Source organism: Curcuma longa, chromosome 2, assembly GCF_044706935.1.
Source record: "Curcuma longa cultivar G26 ecotype Majalengka, Jawa Barat chromosome 2, ITB_CL_G26_1.1, whole genome shotgun sequence".
NCBI lineage: Eukaryota > Viridiplantae > Streptophyta > Magnoliopsida > Zingiberales > Zingiberaceae > Curcuma > Curcuma longa.
The window spans coordinates 13,987,845-14,009,224 of NC_133862.1; the positions used below are offsets into that span (position 1 = coordinate 13,987,845).

At 37.8% G+C, this 21,380-nt stretch overlaps 1 protein-coding gene across 1 annotated transcript; it reads left to right on the forward strand.

Annotated features, from left to right (window-relative positions):
• The first annotated feature begins 16,359 nt into the window (after nucleotides 1-16,359).
• Nucleotides 16,360-17,784, forward strand: LOC141821665 (glyceraldehyde-3-phosphate dehydrogenase, cytosolic-like). The gene is made up of 6 exons (XM_074709027.1): nucleotides 16,360-16,373; nucleotides 16,456-16,555; nucleotides 17,051-17,194; nucleotides 17,274-17,330; nucleotides 17,404-17,520; nucleotides 17,638-17,784. The coding sequence occupies exons 1-6, from the start codon at nucleotides 16,360-16,362 to the stop codon at nucleotides 17,782-17,784; spliced, it is 579 nt and encodes a 192-aa protein (XP_074565128.1).
• Nucleotides 17,785-21,380: the final 3,596 nt, after the last annotated feature.

A 21,380-nucleotide genomic window follows, 5' to 3' on the forward strand; every position in this document is an offset into this window, starting at 1 on the left:
ATCACAACACATGTGCCACGAATCATCTTTCTTTGGGGTTAAAAAGAGCAGGAATTGCACAAGGACTTAAACTGTCTCGAATGAACCCCTAGCTCAATAAATCAAGTACTTGTCAGTTTAACTACTCATGCTCCTTTGGGCTCATCCAATTAGGTCATTTGTTTGGGAGTGTAACTCCAGGAATCAAATCTATTTCATGTTGAATTTCTCATAAAGGAGGAAGGTCATTAGGTAACTCCTCAAGTAGTACATCACTGAATTCCTCCAAGAGTCACTACAAGAATTCAGTAATTTAGCAACGATTTATTTTCGTCGCTAACCTAAATATTTCGTCGCTAAATGAGATTAGCGACGATATTTTATCGTCGCTATTTTTGTCGCTATAGGCTTGTCGCAAATGAACTTTAGCGACGAATTAGAAGAAATTCGTCGCTAACATTAGCGACGTAAAACAAATCGTCGCTAATCCACAAATATTCGTCGCTAATTTTAGCGACGATTTAATACTAATTCGCCGCTAACGTACCGATGTTTAGCGACGATAATACACCAAATCGTCGCTAAAACCCGAAGCTGAAACTCAGATATTAGCGAAGATTAGCGATGAATTTTTAAAATTCGTCGCTAACCTCTCGAAGGTTAGCGACGATTATTTTAAAATTCGTCGCTAATCTTTCCAATGTTAGCGCCGGATATGATTTAATCGTCGCTAACCTTTGATTTCTTTAGCGATGAATCCTTTAAAATCGTCACTAATGTTCGATATACCACCCCTATTTTGTCTGTTTCCAGCTCCATACATGAATACATAATCACAATAGCAAACATAACAACATTCCACAACAATCACAACACAACAATCACAACAAGCACAACGAAACAATAACAACACAACAATCACAAATACATTACCATCAGTAATCTTCAATAATCTACAATAGTGTTAAATTACAGAGTGCAGTAATCTACATTATAGTTCAAATACATGCGCAACTTCAACATTTAACTGTCCATCATACATTTAACTGACACTCAGAGGTGAAGTGAATAACCTTTGAAGGTCCAAGTTCCTTTGGATATCCAGTGTAGTACCTGCAATTTGAAAACAATATCATGTAAAATTAGAATCTAAAGATACATGTTATACCAAGGAATGTAAAGACAAAAGATGGAAACTTACAAACATTCGGGGAATGATTTGTCATACAAGTTAGGAATTTAAGAAAATAACCATGTGTCATATGGGCAAACAAGCATACCCTAAGTTCTTGGTATGCAGCATGATATTGAGGATGTCATCCTCCTGATTCTCCAAAAGCATCTTGCCAGGTATCTATCAAAAGCAAGTGACATGGAGAAAATTTATTATGTCCAGAACAAAAGCAAGTGACATGGAGAAAATTTATAAATAGCTTCAGTAGAGAATATCAACAAAGAACTGCTTAAACTTGAGCATCAAATAGTTGAAGATAAACCTTTTTAAGATGCGACAATGTATAACTGAAAGAAAAAACTATGTGCTCACAGAAAGTGTCAGAAGTTGAACATTTGGACTTTTGCTTCCAAGACGCTTCTTAAGTACTTTCAAAGCCTCCTTTGTTTGCCTACTCCTCACAAGAGAGGTTGGAAGAAGTTTTAGCAATTAAAATTTTCGCTCATAGGAACCAAACAACATCAAAAGAGAACTATAATAAAGCACATGGAAATAAAGTTTTTCCAAGAGTAAAAGTAGTGAAATAAAGATATAACAAAGCCGAGTCAAGAAACATATTGATAATATATCGAGTGTCAAGTCAAGCTAGATTGTATATCTGCTTCCTGTTTGTCTTTCTTAATTTGTAACAAACCACGCAAATTTGTTAAGATTCAAGGTGATCTTACATAGAGAATAAATGTTTTGCAGATAAGATTAATTAATGTGCATACAAGCTTACTCCTAGAAGCAGGTAGAAACTAGAATTTCTCATGTTACTTGGATCCCGACAATTTATATCAACTAAATTAACTTCGAAAACTATAGCCAAAGTAATTATGCAATCTTCGATTGCTTAAGGTACCATAAACACTACTTTCACAGAAAATGTGTAGGTATTTAATATTACCCAATTGGTTTCATTAATACATCAGAGCAACTGCTTTGGAGGTTCAACAGGTAGAAGCCATGCTCAAATACATATACGTTCGCTATGATATAGAATCAAAATGAAGTTTGCTCTTTTACAAACACAACCAAGGAAGCAATAGCAAACCGAAACCCTACCCAAGATCCATATTCAGAATGTCGCACAACTGCAAATTGATCGCCCAGTCCGGGCCGATCAACTTGTCGCTTGTCGCTCGCTCCGCACACACCGCAGCCGTAGTCATCGCAACTTTACCTGCAATAGTCCACTGCCGATGCTCAAAAAATCTCAGTAACACCCGTCCATACGAATACAAGAAACAAAAATCGGTTAAAGTCTATCCCGGACCCTAAAAAGGCAGTTTTTGAATTAAAAAAAATAAACCAGATCAAATCCAAACCAACTACGCAGTAACCGATAGTAAGGGAGAGAGGTGGCTTAGCTCATCGTGGATGCCGATAGTAAGGGAACAGAACAAGGCGTCGGAGAAAGAAGAGTCGCGGAGGAAGAAAAGTGGAGGAAGGAAACGCGAATACGAGTGGAGGAAGAAGAGGGAAGAGCAGGCGGCGAAGAGGGGGCAGCAAAGGTCGCGGAGGAAGAGGCGGCGCATGAGAAAGGGGAAGAGAAGGAGCTAGCGGGAAAGGACCAGGGTAGGGTTTTTAGCGAATGTTAGCGACGAAATAATAGTTTTCGTCGCTAACCATTAGCGCAAATACGGAAGTTAGCGACGAAATATCAAAATTCGTCGCTAACCTTTAGCGACGAAATTAATATTTCGTCGCTAACCTCAATTTGATATTTCGTCCCCTTTCTCCTACTTTTTTTGCGACGAATTTTAAATTTCGTCGCTAACGGTTAGCGACAAAATTAATATGTCGTCGCAAAAACTGAAGTTAGCGACGAAATTTGATATTTCGTCGCTAACGGTTACTGACGAATTTAATATTTCGTCACAAAAATTAGCGTTAGTGACGAAATATGATATTTCGTCGCTAATGCTTATATTAGCGACAAAAATTAAAATCGTCGCTAATAATTCGTCGCTATTTTTATGATTTCTTGTAGTGAGTGCATTAATCTCCCTGTGTTTAAGATATCGTATATCCGTCAATTAATTGAATTACTGACAACTCAATTAATTAACTTCTGAATCCAAGAGTAGTATCACTCAACCTTATTATCATGCGAAACTAAGTCCACTTGCAGGGTTTACATGATAATTCTTATGAGCTCCTCAAGGGGACATCATCAGCCTAGATTATAGGACACAGTTTCCTTCTATAATCAACAACACACCATATACATAGCATTATTTTTTAACTCATCGAGCCTTTTGATTTAACGAGATAAATCTCACCCTTTGATGAATTAAAGAAATACATACTAAGTATATGTTCTTGTTATTATATCGGGATTAAGAACATGCACATCCATAATAACTAAGGTCTAGTTCGATTATATAGTCAGTATAAATCGAACGACCTCAAACGGTCATGCTCAATACACACAAAGTGTTAGTGTAATTTAATAGTCAAGATAAACTAATACCAATTACACTACAACCACTCCAATGGTTTGTCCCTATCCATTTTAGTTGTGAGCTACTATTTATAATTTATGAGGAACCGATAACATGATCTTATGTGTGTAACACCACACACCATGTTATCTACAATATAAATTAAGTGGACAACTGCATTACATAAGAAATGCAAACATTCTGATCAAGGTGATTCTCATTTCAATATTATTACAAAATAGATATTTATACAAAAAAGCGAAGGCTTACAGTATACATCCCAACATCTGGTCCACTGACCCATCTACTAGAGGAAGCATTTGCAGGTCTACCTATAGAATTAATTATAAATATCTAAATTATCCAAAAATATGTATAATTCAATTCACCTCATGTTAGGACCTTGTGAGCTAGAAGGGGATACCTCAAATCACTTAGTCTTGAACTAAAGCAGCGAAAACTTTTCAGCGAACCAGCCACGCGACATACACAATGCTAACTCAGAAGATTTTACTTAATATCCTCCTCTTGAAGTGACTAATCCAAGGATCCACTCTCATCTCACCACTTCCACTAACCTTCTCCTTCTCAGACAAACCCTGAAGGCCAAGAAATCTTCTTACAGTAGAATTAGAATAACTTGCAAAAGAAGGCAGAAAATACAAAGAAGAAGAAAAAAAATTTACAATGATCTTGAGAGTTTTGCTTCTTCTTCTTCTAGAAATTGCTTCAAGTTGTGTAGTTGAATATTAGATGGCTTCTTCAGCACTTAAGCAAGAAATCTTGGAGTAAAATTGCATGAACAATGCCACGCAATGACTAACTTTTACTATTTAAACCTGCTCAACTTTTTTTGTGGTCAGTCGATTGATTTCTCATATCAGTCGACTAATTTGGTTAGTGACCAAATAACAGCTTCTGAACCTTCTGAAATGGTATTTGATTTTATTGACTTTCAAATATCAATCGAATTGATTCATTTACTAATCGATAGATGTGGATAATTAAGTAACTTGTCAAATCGATTCTCTTCTATTTGCTTCCAAAATAGAATTAGTCAACTGATATGATAAATCAATCGATTGATTCTCTTTTGTTTGCCTCCGAAATAGAATTAGTCGACTGATGCAATGAATTAGTCAAATCGATTCTCTTCTATTTGATTCTGAAATAGAATCAGTCGACTAATATTCCTTATCAGTCGAATCGATCCTCTTCTATTTGCCTCTGAAACAGAATTAGTCGACTGATATAATGAATCAGTCAAATCGATTCTATTTTGTTTACTTCTAAAATTGAATCAGTCGGCTAATATCCCTTATCAGTCGAATCAATTCTCAAATCAATCTGACTGATATGTTATTCAATCGACAGATACGTAGAATCAAGTCCAAACAACAGTGTCGATTGATGATTCACTTCCAGTCAACTGGTACCACTATCAGTCAACTAGATATCACGATCAATCGATTGATGGGAGTTTTATTGGTTATTCTAAATGACTGAATTCATCTAATTTACCTCTCGCGCATCTAATCCCTGATACGCTCGATTTATCTTCTCTTGCCGAGAATCTGGTCATCAATCTTCTTGAACTTCACTTGCCTCCCATCCGACCTTCTGACCTATAAGCTTGTTTTAATCCATAAATGGACCTTTGCAACTTATATACCTTTCCAGCATCCTTTGGATATACAAAATTCTCAGGTTGTGTCATGTATACATTCTCGAGTAGATTTTCATTTAGAAATGTAGTTTTGACATCCATCTGTCAAATCTTATAATCATGGTAAGCTGCAATAGCAAGCATAATCCGAATAGACTTAAACATCACAACTAATGAAAAAGTTTCATCATAGTATATACCATGAACTTGCTTGAATTTTTTAGCTACCAATCTCCCTTTATAGGTATGCATATGACCATTGTCAGTTTTTCTCTTAAAGACCCACTCACACCCAATGGGTTTGATCCCTTTAGGTGGATCAACCAAAGCTTATACTTAGTTAGTGTACATGGATTCCATTTCGAACATCATGGCCTTTAGCCATTTCTCAGAATCTAGGCTCACTACCACTTCTTGATAAGATGTAGGCTCGTTGAGACCAACAAGCATTGCATTATCGTGGTCAGACAAGAGAAAAGGATATCTCTTAGCTTGACGACGTACCCTATTAGATCTACATAGAGCTTGATCTACTCGAACAGGTTGTTTCTCCATAACTTCTTGCAGTATAACAGATTCATGATTCATAACACTTTGTCGTGCCTATTCAATTTCCATCAAGACCTCAGTATTAATTTGTGTATCTTGAATTTCTTCAAGATTGACTTTATTCCCACTAGTTCTTCTAGAAATAAACTCTCTTTCTAGAAAAACATCATTTATAGCAATAAACACTTTATCTTGTGTAGGATTATAAAAGTAATATCCCTTCGTTTCTTTGAGATATCCTACAAAATAACACTTATTGAATTTGGGTCCTAGTTTCTCTAAGACTTGACATCGATCGTAACTCTCACAATCCTAAATCTTCATAAAAGATATCTTGAAACTCTTCCCAGTCCATATCGTATATGATGTCTTTATAATGGCTTTAGATAGAACGCAATTAAGTGTGAAAGCAACCGTCTTTAGAGCATGCCCTCAGAAAGAAGTAGGAAGATTTATCTGACTTATCATTATCATACCATATCTAATAAAGTATGATTTTTCCTCTCTAAGACACCATTCCACTGTGGTGTTTCAGATGGATGAGTTGAGATATGATCTTAAACTCAACGAGATGGTCACGAAACTTTTGGCTAAGGTATTCACCACCTTGATCTGATCAAAGCATCTTAATACGTTTACTAAGTTGGTTTTGTGCTTCATTCTTAAATTCTTTAAACTTTTTAAAGGACTCTAACTTGTGTTTCATTAGATACATATACATATCTACTGACATCATCAGTAAAAGTAATGAAATACTGATAGCCTCCTCTAGCTGCTATATTGAAAGAGCCACAAACATTAGTATGTATGAGTCTTAACAAATCATTAGCTCTTTCGTTGTGTCAACTAAAAGGAGTCTTTGTCATCTTGCCTTGAAGACAAGATTTACATACCTCATAAGATTCAAAATCAAATGAGTCCAAAAGTCCATCCTTATGGAGTTGTGATATGTGATTCTCATTTATGTGACCCAAGTGACAATGCCAGAGATATATTTGGTTTAAATCATTAGGTTTGAACCATTTGATATTTATGTTAGAGATTGAGTTTTCAAAGTCTAGAATATATAATCCATTCATAAGAAGTACACTACAATAGAACATATCATTTAAATGAACAGAACAATATTTATCCTTTATTATAAATGAGAAACCTATCTTGTCTAAACAAGAAATAAAGATAATATTCTTAGTTATGGCAAGTATATAATAGCACTCTTCTAGTTCTAAAATAAGACTAGTGGGTAAATATAAGGAATATGTTCCTACAACAATAACAGCAACTCTTGCACCATTACCTACTCATAGGTTCACTTTGTCCTTTATCAATGATCTAGTCTTTCTTAGCCCTTGCACATTAGTACAAATGTGAGATACACAGTCAGTATCTAATATCCATGAAGAAGAAATAGATAGATTGACTTCTATAACATATATACCTGAGGCAAAAGTCTCACTTCTCTTCTTTTTAACTTCCTCCAGATATAGTTTGTAGCTTCTCTTCCAATGTCTGATCTCACCACAGTGGAAGCAGGTTCCTTCCTTAGGCACCCCACTTTTAGATTTCAATGCATAAGATTTTGGTTTGCCTTTGGCTTGGGTCTTACCTTTAGGCCATCGTTTGCCTTTGCCCTTTTGCACCATCAATATGGTACTAGGCTTAGTCTTCTTAAGATTGAGTTCAGTAGTTCTCAACATGCTTAACATCTCAGGCAATGGCTTGTCAATTTCATTCATATTATAGTTCATGATAAATTGATTATAGCCTTTTGGCAACGATTGCAAAACAAGGTCAGTGGTCAATTCTTAGCCTAATAAAAATCTCAATCTTTCAAGGTTCTCAATGTACCCAATCATTTTAAGTACATGAGTTCCTACGGGACTTCCTTCTTGTATCTTGTATTGAAATAGAATTTTAGATATCTCAAATCTCTCGTGCCTTACTTGCCCCTGATATAGTTGTCTAAGATGTTCAATCATATTGTGAGTATCTATATTCTCATGTTGCTTTTGAAGCTCAAAGTTCATGGTGGTAAGCATAAGGCATGACACATCCAATGCATCATCTTGATGCTTCTTATAAACATCCTTATCAATATGAGTAGCATTAGTAGCAGGTGCTTTAGGAATAGGTTATTCTAGGATGTATAGTTTTTGTTCTTGCTTGAGAATAATTCTCAAGTTTCTATACCAATCTAGGAAATTAACTCCATTAAACTTGTCCTTATTAAGGGCAGATCACAAAGAAAGAGTATTATATATATTTGATGACATGGTGATCAGCAATAAGAAATGCATAAATAAATACCATATTGAAATTATTTAATTAGGTCTTTAATTAAATGATTCTTCCACTAATTGTAAAGCTTAGTAGGAGCAAGTCATGGATATAGGCAACCAGAGTTTACCCACACTACTAGCTCCAAATCTAATAGTATTGACATTCAAGTGGGACAAGATCCATATTATACCTTATCTTGAGTTAGCTTTGATTAATCGCCTAAGACTCATATAATTTAGGTAGGCAACATGTATCAATTACATTGTATGCAACTCTTGTATAGTTAGGTGAACAAGACTCTTTGTTCATTTGCCCAAGGCAAGGGATAGGCCTATAAGTTCTCAATCCAATTGAGGTAACTTAGTTAAGTCTCACCCAAAGTTCAATATTTGGGCATCACAATTGTCCTGTCGCACTATACCAAGATAAATTGAGTCATTTTGCTTTTGTAAACATGTCTACAATTGATCAAGGTAACAGTGAATACCAAACTTTGGTAGGCATATAAAATTAACATAATTATCATAATACTACTAATTAAACATGCATCATATGCAAGCATGACACACATCAAAGTATATGTATAATTAGAAATGTGACATGGTTATGGCCCATTTACTATGGTCTTCTCAAGCCAATGAGAAGATCAAAAGGTCAATTTAGTGAATTGCATCTTTTCCAAGTGCTTCCTTGGTTATCGTGTGTTGTTGGTATCCTCCCTTTCCATTGTCATTCGGTAAACTAGTACTATTCTTAATTATACATTGTAAATTTAAAGAAACTTCGAGTTACATTCAAGGGGAGTCTAATTTTATAACTGAAAGTATAAAGGTAAAAGGCACAACACACAGGTTATATTATGAATTACAACACACACACATAATCTAATCACATTAGGTAAAAAGGGTCATAACCATGCATCATGGCATACATCATAGTAATAGATCTTAACCATGCACTATATCATACTTTTATTATGATTCTAAATAACGATTTATGAGTCACAATCTTACGACGGTCCCGCTCATAAGGTCATGAAAGATTTGTCAATGTTATGGGTCTTATGGAAATGCTCTGATACCACTTGTTGGGACCGGTGCGTTTGCTAGAGGGGTAAATAGCAACTTTTTACTCTTGCCAGCAAAATCGTTAGCAGAAGTACAAAAACAAAAGCAAGATAAAAAGAAGTCAACGCTAACCCGTTCGATTTACTTGGTATCCACCTCTACGAGGTGACTAATCCAAGGATCCACACACACACACCGACCTTTTCACTATAAAAACTTCTCCTTCTCAAAGCACTCTTTGAAGGTGGAGAAACCTTTACAAACAATCTCTTCTCCTTTTACAGAAATGAATAATGAAGGTTTAGGAAAGAGTTTCAGAGTTTACAGAGATTGTAGTTCGTGCAAGAAAGAGAAAGTGCAAACACTTACATCTCCCATCTTTAATTTATATTTTTATATTTTTCCTGACATTAGTCGACTGACCCAAGGATCAGTCGACTGATGGACTTCAACGGCTCTTGTAGATAGTATTTAATTTGCCAGCTGTCAGTCCAACGTTCATCTAGCAATCGACTGAAACCTCCACCAGTCGACTGGTCAGTGAATTTCACTCGACCAAAGTCTCTGTGTGTTTCTGATCAAGACATCAGTCGACTGATGGCACTGTCAGTCGACTGGTGAAGATGAAAATCTCCTTTCAGCTTCCTTCTTCATCCCTTAACCTTGACTCAAGCCTTCAAACATCTTCCACAAGCCTCGTGCCCATCCTTGCACTTGCTTGAGATGTTTTTCTCAGCTTCGTCGTGCTAAGTCTCCCTTTGCCAAGAGACCGCGCCTCTAGGACTTCACCATTTGTCAAAAGATCGCGCCTTCGGGACTTCGCCATTTGTTAAGTCTTCACTCTTGGACTTTCCTGTGAACTCAATTCACACAAGTTAGATCACCAACATTGCCTAACTTAAACTTATTTTAGCCAAATATTAAAATCCAATGATATTTAGGGCAAGACTGCACCAACACATATTAAGTATGAAGATGCTACAATCCTTTAGTTTGATCAACACAAACTGTTTGCTCAACAAAATTACTCATATAATCATGCAAATCATAATAAACACATACTCATTATCTATATCACAAATGAAATAAAATTAAAATGATGTATATACATTCATAAGCAGCTTTGATACCACTGTAGAAATCTTAGTAAAAAACTTAAAATAAATGCAGTGAAAAAATTGATCCCTCTAGAGATTCATACAAATATTTTATATATGTTTGTTATCTAGTTGTCACCTTTGTTGCATAAACATAACAATCTCGACAGTATCTTTAATTTAACAAATCTCAACACGATCAGAATAATCACACCTCTTTGATATCTACATGAATAAGTCCTTCGTTCGTCGCATGAACTTAGCCTTTAGAGAAGAACCACCTTCGTTGTGCTAGCAACTTAGATGATTTGGCCAAGTGGAGAATGACCTTTAGTACTCATCTAATGAATACAAAAGATCATCTAATGGTCATCCAATGAATATAAAAGATTTTTATCTTTATTTTTCTTTTCATTGATGCTCCATTAATCTCTATTAATAGACATTAATCCTCTTTAGTAGTTGAGTTTAATCTAATGAGTCTAATTCAAATTAGACTCAATCTAATAATCTAATAATTGGATTCATTTGAGTCTAATTTGGATTAGACTTAACCCTATAATCTTAGGGTCCATCATATTTTAGTCAAACTATAATATACCTATCTTCAAATCAACATGTTTTTTGTTTGTAACCCAATAGGTTCTCATAACGTTAGAAATATATCTAAAATAATATTTTAGATACATAAGCAATGAGTGACATCTAACAATACATCATTGCTACCTAAGTGATAAGAATGTCGAGATCCTACCTAACTTTTTTGTGTCTATTATCTTGCATAACTTAGTCCTTCTATCCTCAATATTTAGATTGATCCATGAGGCATAGAATGTGTCATCCCCTTATCAATCTTTGTGTTTCTTGATCTCCAAGTAAACTCACTTAACCAAATAAGCTTAATATCTTATATTAATTTATTTGAGCATGGTCATGCATTTTAATAGTCCTACTTAATCAAGGGGCCCACAGATATGACTTCCGTCATATGGAAGGGATAAATCTCATCTACATTACTCACATTCCTCCATATAAGTTATTGCATACCTAGAAATCGATTTTATAGTTGATGTGCATAGGGTATACACACATTTTTACTACTTTTATTGTACATCTTTATACATTTCATGATGTTATTTCATGTTTGTCACATCCTTTATTCATGTATTAGGTATATTTTCTCCATTTCCTAGTTTGGAGGTCTACTTTCATATTTGTGTATTTGTAGGATGGAACTTGGAGCAAAATAAGGCGAAACGGAGAAAGAACAAGATAGGGTCGTGCCTACAAGGCATAACTGTGCCTCATCCATCAGAGCCAAGCCAGCATCTGTGTCACTGGGACATGGTCGTGTCAACCCTACAAAAGACCAGCTGCTCCAGGCCATGCCACAAAACACGTCCGCGCTTTATCATCAAAGCTTATCAGTACACGGGTCGTGCCTACAAGGCACGGTCGTGTCCCTGAACCCGAAGCACTACCAGCTGGAGCCATGCCTATGAAGCACGACCATGCCTCTTTACAGATCAAAGCCAGCCATGGGTCGTGCCTATGAGGCACGACTGTGTCTATTATCCATATCAAGAGCTGCTTGAGGTCGTGCCTATAAGGCACGGCCGTGTGACGGAAAGACAGGGGTGTGCTTCTTGGTCATGGCACAGTCGTGTGGTGTTCGAGGGCATATAAATACTTCTCATTAAACCCTAAAAAGGGGGGGGATCTCTTGGAGATGAATCAAGGACATTGTGTTGCTATCTGGAGAAGAGTTCAATGATCCATCCATCCGTTGAGGACTGCTCTGCCATTTCCATCCATCGTCGACGAGGAGACTACAAGCCAAGGAATTAAGACTACACCCATTGATAAGTGTTTTGCCCTTTTTCTCTTCTAGATTTAGGAGCAAGATGAACTACTTTACCTCTTCTTTGTATTGTATTTCCTCCGCCATGGAGTAGACCTTTAGATTCTAGGATGTAGGAGGAATTGAGATGTAAATGGATGATTGTATCTATGGATTTGTTATTTGCCATGTTCAAGGATTTGACTATGCTTTGCTAAATAGATTTGTGCCTTGCATTTATTTGATGATATGTTTGTGATGGCTTGATTTCATATTGATGAGAGTGAGTTGTAGTTTAATGAAAATCTTAGGATCATATAACTGGGGTGCCTTGTAACATAAGGTGAACCTTTAACCGGACTTTTCGAGAAGATTCTTAGACTGAAATAAATTCTCATGAGAGATAACTAATGGTTATTGATTGCTAGGAAGAGGTCCTTAATTGGGTACTCGGTGATAGAGAGTAGGATACTAGTAGTATTGCTGGAGTACCCGGTGACAACAGGAGAGCTATAGAACTAGGCTAACTAGGTATCATCTCGGACTAGCAGTCGTAACATTAGAGGAGTCATAATTATTCTGAAAGGTCTTGACGAGGTCTGATTTGATATCTTGGTTTGTGTTTCTTGATCTCCAAGTAAACTCACTTAACCAAATAAGCTTAATATCTCATATTGACTTATTTGAACATGGTCATGCATTTTAATAGTCCTACTTAATCAAAGGGCCCACAGATATGACTTTCAACATATGGAAGGGATAGATCTCATCTACATTACTCACATTCCTCCATATAAGTTATTGCAAACCTAGTAATCGATTTTATAGTTGATGTGCATAGGGTATACACACATTTTTACTACTTTTATTGTACATCTTTATGCATTTCATGATGTTATTTCATGTTTGTCACATCCTTTATTCATGTATTAGGTATATTTTCTCCATTTCCTAGTTTGGAGGTCTACTTTCGTATTTGTGTATTTGCAGGATGGAACTTGGAGCAAAATAAGGCGAAACGGAGAAAGAACAAGATAGGGTCGTGCCTACAAGGCATAACTGTGCCTCATCCATCAGAGCCAAGCCAACATCTGTGTCCCTGAGACATGGTCGTGCCAACCCTACAAAAGACCAGCTGCTCCAGGCCATGCCACAAAGCACGTCCGCGCTTCATCATCAAAGCTTATCGGTACACGAGGCGTGCCTACAAGGCACGGTCGTGTCCCTGAACCCGAAGCACTACCAGCTGGAGCCATGCCTATGAAGCACGACCATGCCTCTTTACAGATCAAAGCCAGCCATGGGTCGTGCCTATGAGGCACGACCGTGTCTATTTTCCATATCAAGAGCTGCTTGAGGTCATGCCTATAAGGCACGACTGTGTGACAGAAAGACAGGGGTGTGCTTCTTGGTCATGGCACAGTCGTGTGGTGTCCGAGGGCATATAAATACTTCTCATTAAACCCTAAAAAAAGGGAGGATCTCTTGGAGATGAATCAAGGACATTGTGTTGCTATCCAGAGAAGATTTCAATGATCCATCCATCCGTTGAGCACTGCTCTGCCATTTCCATCCATCGTCGACGAGGAGACTGCAAGCCAAGGAAGACTACACCCATTGATAAGTGTTTTGCCCTTTTTCTCTTCTAGATTTAGGAGCAAGATGAACTACTTTACCTCTTCTTTGTATTGTATTTCCTCCGCCATAGAGTAGACCTTTAGATTCTAGGATGTAGGAGGAATTGAGATGTAAATGGATGATTGTATCTATGGATTTGTTATTTGCCATGTTCAAGGATTTGACTATGCTTTGCTAAATGGATTTGTGCCTTGCATTTATTTGATGATATGTTTGTGATGGCTTGATTTCATATTGATGAGAGTGAGTTGTAGTTTAATGAAAATCTTAGGATCGTATAACTGGGGTGCCTTGTAACATAAGGTGAACCTTTAACCGGACTTTTCGAGGAGATTCTTAGACTATAATGAATTCTCATGAGAGATAACTAATAGTTATTGATTGCTAGGAAGAGGTCCTTAATTGGGTACTCGGTGACAGAGAGTAGGATACCAGTAGTATTGCTGGAGTGCCCGGTGACAGCGGAGAGAGCTATAGAACCAGGCTATCTAGGTATCATCTCGGACTAGCAGTCGTAACATTAGAGGAGTCATAATTATTCTGAAAGGTCCTGACGAGGTCTGATTGGATATCTTGGTTTGTGTTTCTTGATCTCTAAGTAGACTCTCACTTAATCAAATAAGCTTCAATATCTCATATTGACTTATTTGTGCATGGTCATGCATTTTAATAGTCCTACTTAATCAAGGGACCCATAAATATGACTTCAATCATATGAAAGGGATAGATCTCATTTACATCACTCATATCCCTCCACATAATTTATTACATATCCAGTGATCGATTGTATAGTTCACCTTATTATAAGGTGACGTTTGTCGATACTAAAGTACACAACTCCTTATGTAGGAAACCATAGTAACTTCAAGGAGGATTATTTATAGTAATAATCACTATATGAGAATATTTATGACACTCATATAACAATCCATGAAATATTCTCATGGCGAGTCAATTCAGTACATATTCTTTAATATATACTCATGTGTCAACTTGATATCTTATATCCATGACTTGTGATATTAAGTCATCAGTTGACCTACATGCTAGTTTCAACACATTAATATTGCCCTTATATATTAAAGCTTAACTAGGAATAGTTAAGAGTAGTTTTCTATATATAAGTTTATAATCTTCCACTATTAATTCAACCAATTGATACGTTATAGACTACAACCTACTATCATAGAACATTATTATACTTATTCATCTAGCACATATCTGAAGTAAATATAATAACCATAAACTTTATCATTTTATTAATAAAATATGATATAAAAGTTTCTTTATCAATCATCTCATAATTGGCTCTAGGGCTAACATTAACAGAATGATAGTTCGTGGTGCATGTGTATTGATAGTCAAGCATTCAATCGTATCACTATCAAATATAGATTCTCTATACCATGAATTTATTTTGAAAAGTTATCAGGGTATTTTTAAATAATTTACCGACCATTTGTTTAAAAGAATATTAGCCAAACAATATTTAGCAACCATTTTTGAAAAAGTTTACTAGGGTAATTGACTTCACGGCCAACATAAAAATGACTTTCCGCAGCGCGTCATCCGCAGCGCACATCATAGGCGCGCCGTTAATAGTTGCTTTGACGGCGCGCCCAATAAAATGCGCTGCGGATAATATCATATTTTTATCAACCGCAGCATGCAACAATAATACGCTGTTAAAAATACTTTTAACAGCGCACATTGTGCGCCGTTAAAATTATTTTTGACAGCGCATATTGTGCGCCGTTAAAAATATTTTTAACAGCATGCATGTATGTACGCTGCGGATGTATACTGTTAAAAAACTGTTAAAAGAAATAAAAAAATTTGTTATGTTTCCCCGCTCTTCTATTCTCGCTGCGCGAGGCTATGTATCACGATTTCTCCTCTTCGGCCCAGAAACGCACGACGGTTCTTCTTCTCTTCTTCTGCCCATCGCCTTCTCCTCTCCTGCCAACACGATCTTCTTCTCTAGCGATCGCGATTTCTCCTCTCCGCGTCTTCCTTTTTCCCCTTTCCCCCGCAATCATCGGCCGCCCATCGCCTTCTCCTCCTTCCGCACGAACGCGCAAGCGGCGCTCCTCCTCTCCCCCCTACAGCGGCCCAGCCATCGGTCGCCCTGCCTCACCAGAGGAAAGTCGACGTCGCCGCGTGGAGGAGATACAAGCCGCAGCCGTCTCCCTCTCCTTCTCCTCCGTGCCCTAGCCGCAGCCGTCTCCCTCTCCTTCTCCTCCGTGCCCTAGCCGCAGCCGTCTCACGTGACGCCGCTGCGTGGAGGAGAAGCTGACGCACTGCTGTTTGCCGAGACCGCTCGCCGCTCGCCATCCTTTGATTCCATCGGTAAGTTTGTGATTCTATTTGCAGGTTTTGTGTTTGGATTTCTTCGGTTTGCTGAGGTTTCTTCTGGATCGACAGATTAGAGGGGGGTTTGTTGGTTTCGGCTATGAGTTGGGATTTGAGTTTTGGTCAGGGAAGAAGGGGCTGAAATCTAGAGCGCAATTTTGAGGTAAAAATCTGAACTCTAGTTAATCTTTGTTTGTGACTAATTAGGTGGTGGCTAAGATAGTTTGAATGCCATTCCACTGGTGTTTTTACTGACAACTTTGTTTGAAGACGTTAAACTTTGTTTGAGATTTGTTTGTGCACTAAATCTATTATTTGTTTCAGGAATCCTGAGGAAATTCCTTGGGGTGAGACTGGTGCTGAGTATGTTGTGGAATTTACTGGTGTTTTTACTGACAAGGACAAGGCTGCTGCTCACCTAAAGGTAACTCTTGTTGGTTTTACTACTACAGCTACTACTATTCTTATTCATGCTGCACTCCAGAAGCTGTATGTTCTAGCAAACAATGGATCTCCAAATTTGCCGACATATTGTATTTGTTATTTTTCTTATGCACGCAACAGTGCAGTCTCGATTTTTAAATTCATGCTTTGATATTTTATAGATGAGAAACAAGTAAAATGCCAATTTAGAACAAAGAAAGATATTTTAGGTGTAAACACTTTTATCCGTTTCTTCCGTAACCTGGATCATAAATATTGACAGAAACAAACTGTTGATTCGTGGATTTGCCTTTCCTTGCAAGTGTATTATTTTGGCTCTACTAATGCAGCTTATCTGGTAATATTGTCCTTATCTCAAGTGTAAGGATTATGCTGATTATTATAATGGTTATCCTAATTTCAATGTACAACTACATAGTTTGAAGTAGTGGTAGTATTTGGTTTTTCATGATGAATTCATGTGGTTTAACTACAGGGTGGTGCCAAGAAAGTCATTATCTCTGCTCCCAGCAAGGATGCTCCAATGTTCGTTGTTGGAGTAAATGAAAAGGAGTACAAGTCTGACATTAACATTGTATCAAATGCCAGTTGCACCAACTGTCTTGCTCCTCTTGCTAAGGTAAATTTTATTATAACTAGATATGCCTTGCTCTAATTTGATTTCAATATTAATAAGATGTGAATGTTTCTTATGCTAGGTTGTCCAAGACCGATTTGGAATAGTTGAGGGTTTGATGACAACTGTTCATTCACTGGTAATTGTTGCTTCAGTAAACATATGTATGACCATATACTGATGCACAACCAATGTTTTCTTCAAGTTGTTAGTATTACTTTGTGTTATCAGCTACTCAAAAAACTGTCGATGGTCCATCTAGCAAGGACTGGAGAGGTGGACGTGCTGCAAGCTTTAACATTATTCCTAGCAGCGCAGGTGCCGCCAAGGTATATTTATTAACAACACATTATAAAAATTTACTCTGCATTTTATTGACCTATTTTATTTGATGAATTATTATTTACTGTGAGGTTTGATATCAATGCACTATGCCAATGATGCAGGCTGTTGGAAAAGTTCTCCCTGCATTGAATGGAAAGCTAACTGGCATGGCATTCCGAGTTCCCACTGTAGATGTGTCCGTTGTGGATCTTACTGTCAGGCTTGAGAAAGCAGCCACCTACGATGAGATTAAGGCTGCAATTAAGTAAGTAGTGCTGGCGATTCAATTCTCTTAATTACAAGGATGCCAATGACCGTTTTCTTAAAGTAGTTGTATAAATTTTCTAACACGCTACATATGACCTATTATTGTCTGTTTGGTATGTTACAATTTCTGAATGCCTGGTTGGCCTATTTCAAGTGTCTAAAATGTTGCAAATGTTTTGGTGTGTTACAGATAACTAAGCCTGACACGTGTTAACATGAACCCTTTTATTCTGTCCTCTATCTGTCATTTTTCTATCAACATATTGGGTGAGTTTTTAATTCATTCTTGTTACTTAGAGGTTAATTAACTTATTTTTTGTATTAATTTTGTTGAAGGAGGCCATGATACAGACATGATTACTTTCTTAGTATAAGTTAATATTTAAACTAGAGTAGTAAAAATTGTTTAATTGGATCTGTCTTGATACAGACTACCTAATCACCTTTTTGAACTGTTTTAAATGATGATTAGTATACTCAATTGCTATTATGTAATTCAAATTTCATGCTTATATTTATGTAGATCACTAGAGCAAAAAACATATGCGAGTGTTTAATTCATGCTTTTTGTTCATTTCTTCTTGGGCAGATATTTTATTCTGGGTTAAACCTGTCATTTCTCATTTATATGTTTATTTATGAGTTACTTTGTTTTCAGCATGGGAAGATGGAGGCTATTGAAAAGCTTAACCAACTTTTAGCTATTAGAAGTTCTACCACGTAGAATTCACTGTCGAGTACAAGCTTAATGGACAAGAACAAGGACACGGGTTCTCTCGATCAAGCACTGTCGAGGAAGGTGGACATACTAGGTCTTCTCTAATGTCCTTCAACCTAGGGGCGTTCTTAAGGTGCCCATCCCTTGGATCCCTTTCAGGTTCCGGTACAAGCCTTACATCAAAGTAAAATAACTTTCATACTTTCGTTTTCTTTTTCACATGAATGTTCCTTAACATTTTCTTTCATCACATGGTGAACATTCACATTTAATCTGATCTCATTACATAAGGTATAACATAACCTTATGGCTAACAGCATTGAACCCTACTTTGACCAAACCCTAACCTTGCTTTAAGGTGGTCAAAAATTCATTGGGTTCTAGGTTATGGCTTGGAAGTCTTACAACATAGCATCCATACATGTTAAGCATAACCAAAACATTTATGACTTGTTTAAACCTCAACTACCCAAACCCTATTCTTCATAGAATTTGGCCGAACCTTTTACCCATGAAAACTCTAGATTAGGTTCTATCATATAAATCCCTAATCTACATAAACATCATTAAGTAGGAACTTGCATCCATGGTTAAGTTTTTAACTTATCACAAACCCTAATCCCTTTTTATGGCCGAAACTTGTTACACCAAGGTCACCCTTGGTTAGATCTAGATTCAACCACTTGAAACTCTAATTAATATTAAGAGTTCCTCACATGGTATTTGCCATAAACAGAATATAACTTTAAGCTTCCTCATGTTCATACATGGCCAACCCCTTTAGAGCATAAATTCTTAACTTTTACAATGCATGGATACCTAAGCCATCATGAAACAACTCCATATAACACTTGCAACTATGGTTAGGTTAACACATAATTAAAACCCTAATTTTTCACATAATGACCGAAACCTATACACATGATTTCCTTGGGTATAATAAGCCACATGAACCCTTGAATTCTCACATATCATTTACAAGCATAGGTGAGTTTAAACCATAATTTTAAAACATTTAATCTTCCCTCTGGCCGAAACTTAACCCTCTTGAAACACCAAGTTTTAACCACATGAAAACCAAATTCTATTCCTAAACATAATCATAGTTCATATGGGAATATAGTTTGTTCCAAAACATGCCTTAAAACCTTTAAAACAAAACATAGCCAACTTATGAAAAATTGAGTTTATCATGAGTTTCCATCATCCAAATAACACAAACACATAAATCTACATCTTAGGGCCATTATATTGCAGGTGAGGGAACTTACTCTTTTGTTCCTAAAGTTCTTAGAGTTTACCCACAAAAAGAGAAGAAAAAGAACTCTTTTGTCTTGTTGTCCTTTTGGTAACCTTGTTGTTTCCTTCAAAACCTCCCAACTCTTTGCCTTGAAACCTTTTCTTGACAACATGATGATGAAACCATCATTAGCACCTCTCGGCCAAAAAGAGCAGTAAGGAGGAAAGAGAAAAAAGAGAGAGAAAGAAAGAAATAAGAGACTAAAAACCTTACAAGTCAATATTTCTTTGCCTCCTTAGCACTTGGTGTATTCCGGTTGAAACTTGCCTCTGGACACGTCACCGGACCTTCTTCGCCTTGGGAGTAGAGCAAGAGGAGGAGATGAGGACGACGGTGGTAGCTTCAAGGGCTTCAGGATCGGACCCATCAACATGCCGGGGAAGAGAGAAGGGTGCCAATGCCGGAGAGGGCCTCCACACCGAGGAAGGAGAGAAGATCAACCACCGGAAGGCCCTGCAACACCACCAGAGAACAAAGGTCATCCTGGCGCCGGGGAGTCCCCGGACGGCCACTCCGACGCTCAAGTCAGCCCAATCAGGAGGAAGAAGATGAACAGTAAAGAGGAATACTGTAATGAAATACTGTAATAAAAGGAAATGCTCAGCCCGTAAAAGATAAGGAGAATGAGTGAGTGAGGGAGCGGAGCCCTGAGAGCGAGGCTTAGAGCCGCCAGCGAGAGAGAGAGAGAGAGAGAGATCCCCCCCCCCCTCTTTTCGAATACCTTCTTCTCCCCTTTATATATCAAGAGCTCCCTTGAAAGTATCACCAGTTCTGACAAAGCATGGTCTTGAGAAGACAACCAATCACATCTGCATTTAATGCTTGGTTAGGTTATTCATTGGAGAGAGAGAGATCGTCTTGACAAGTGACCTCTCCCATTAATGCTTGACACAGTTGTTTAGTAGAGAGAGAAGATCATTTCTGACAAGTCACATCCCAAGTGATGTTTGATTATTAGAGAGAGATCATTTATGATGGGACTGTTGAGCCGAGTGGGCTGAAGGGAGAGTGGGGCTGTGCCAAGTGGAATTGGCAGAATTGAGCTAAGTGTTGAGTGGCCTGGGTGGAGGTGTCGGATGGCAGTGCTGAGCTGCCGGATGGCAGTGCTGAGCTGCCGGAGAGTAGTGCTGAGCTGCCGGATGGGCTGAGGGGCAGAGCTGAGCTGCCGGATAGCAGTGCTGAGCTGCCGGATGGGCTGAGGGGCAGAGCTGAGCTGCCGGATGGTAGTGCTGAGGTGCCGGGCCGAATGAGCCAAGTCCTAGAGGGGGGCTATAACACCCATGTGGCCGAATGGGCGATTCGGAGACGCAACCGAAGGGATAACTTGACTTCTTTAGGCCTTTAGGGATAGACCGTGACGGGAGCCGACCGAACCCATGGATGAGGCCCGAATTAGACTCGAGTCAAGTCTGGGTCATCCAAAATACTCACCGGAACATAAGCCTCCCCGCTAGTCTAGTCGAAGGAAGCGTGAGTCGGACTGACTAGACTAAGTTGGACTCGAGTCTAAGCCGGGTCCGTAGACTCAGCCGATCAAGTGGGAGAGAGAGAGACAGGACTTCGAGAGACGCAGAGCACGG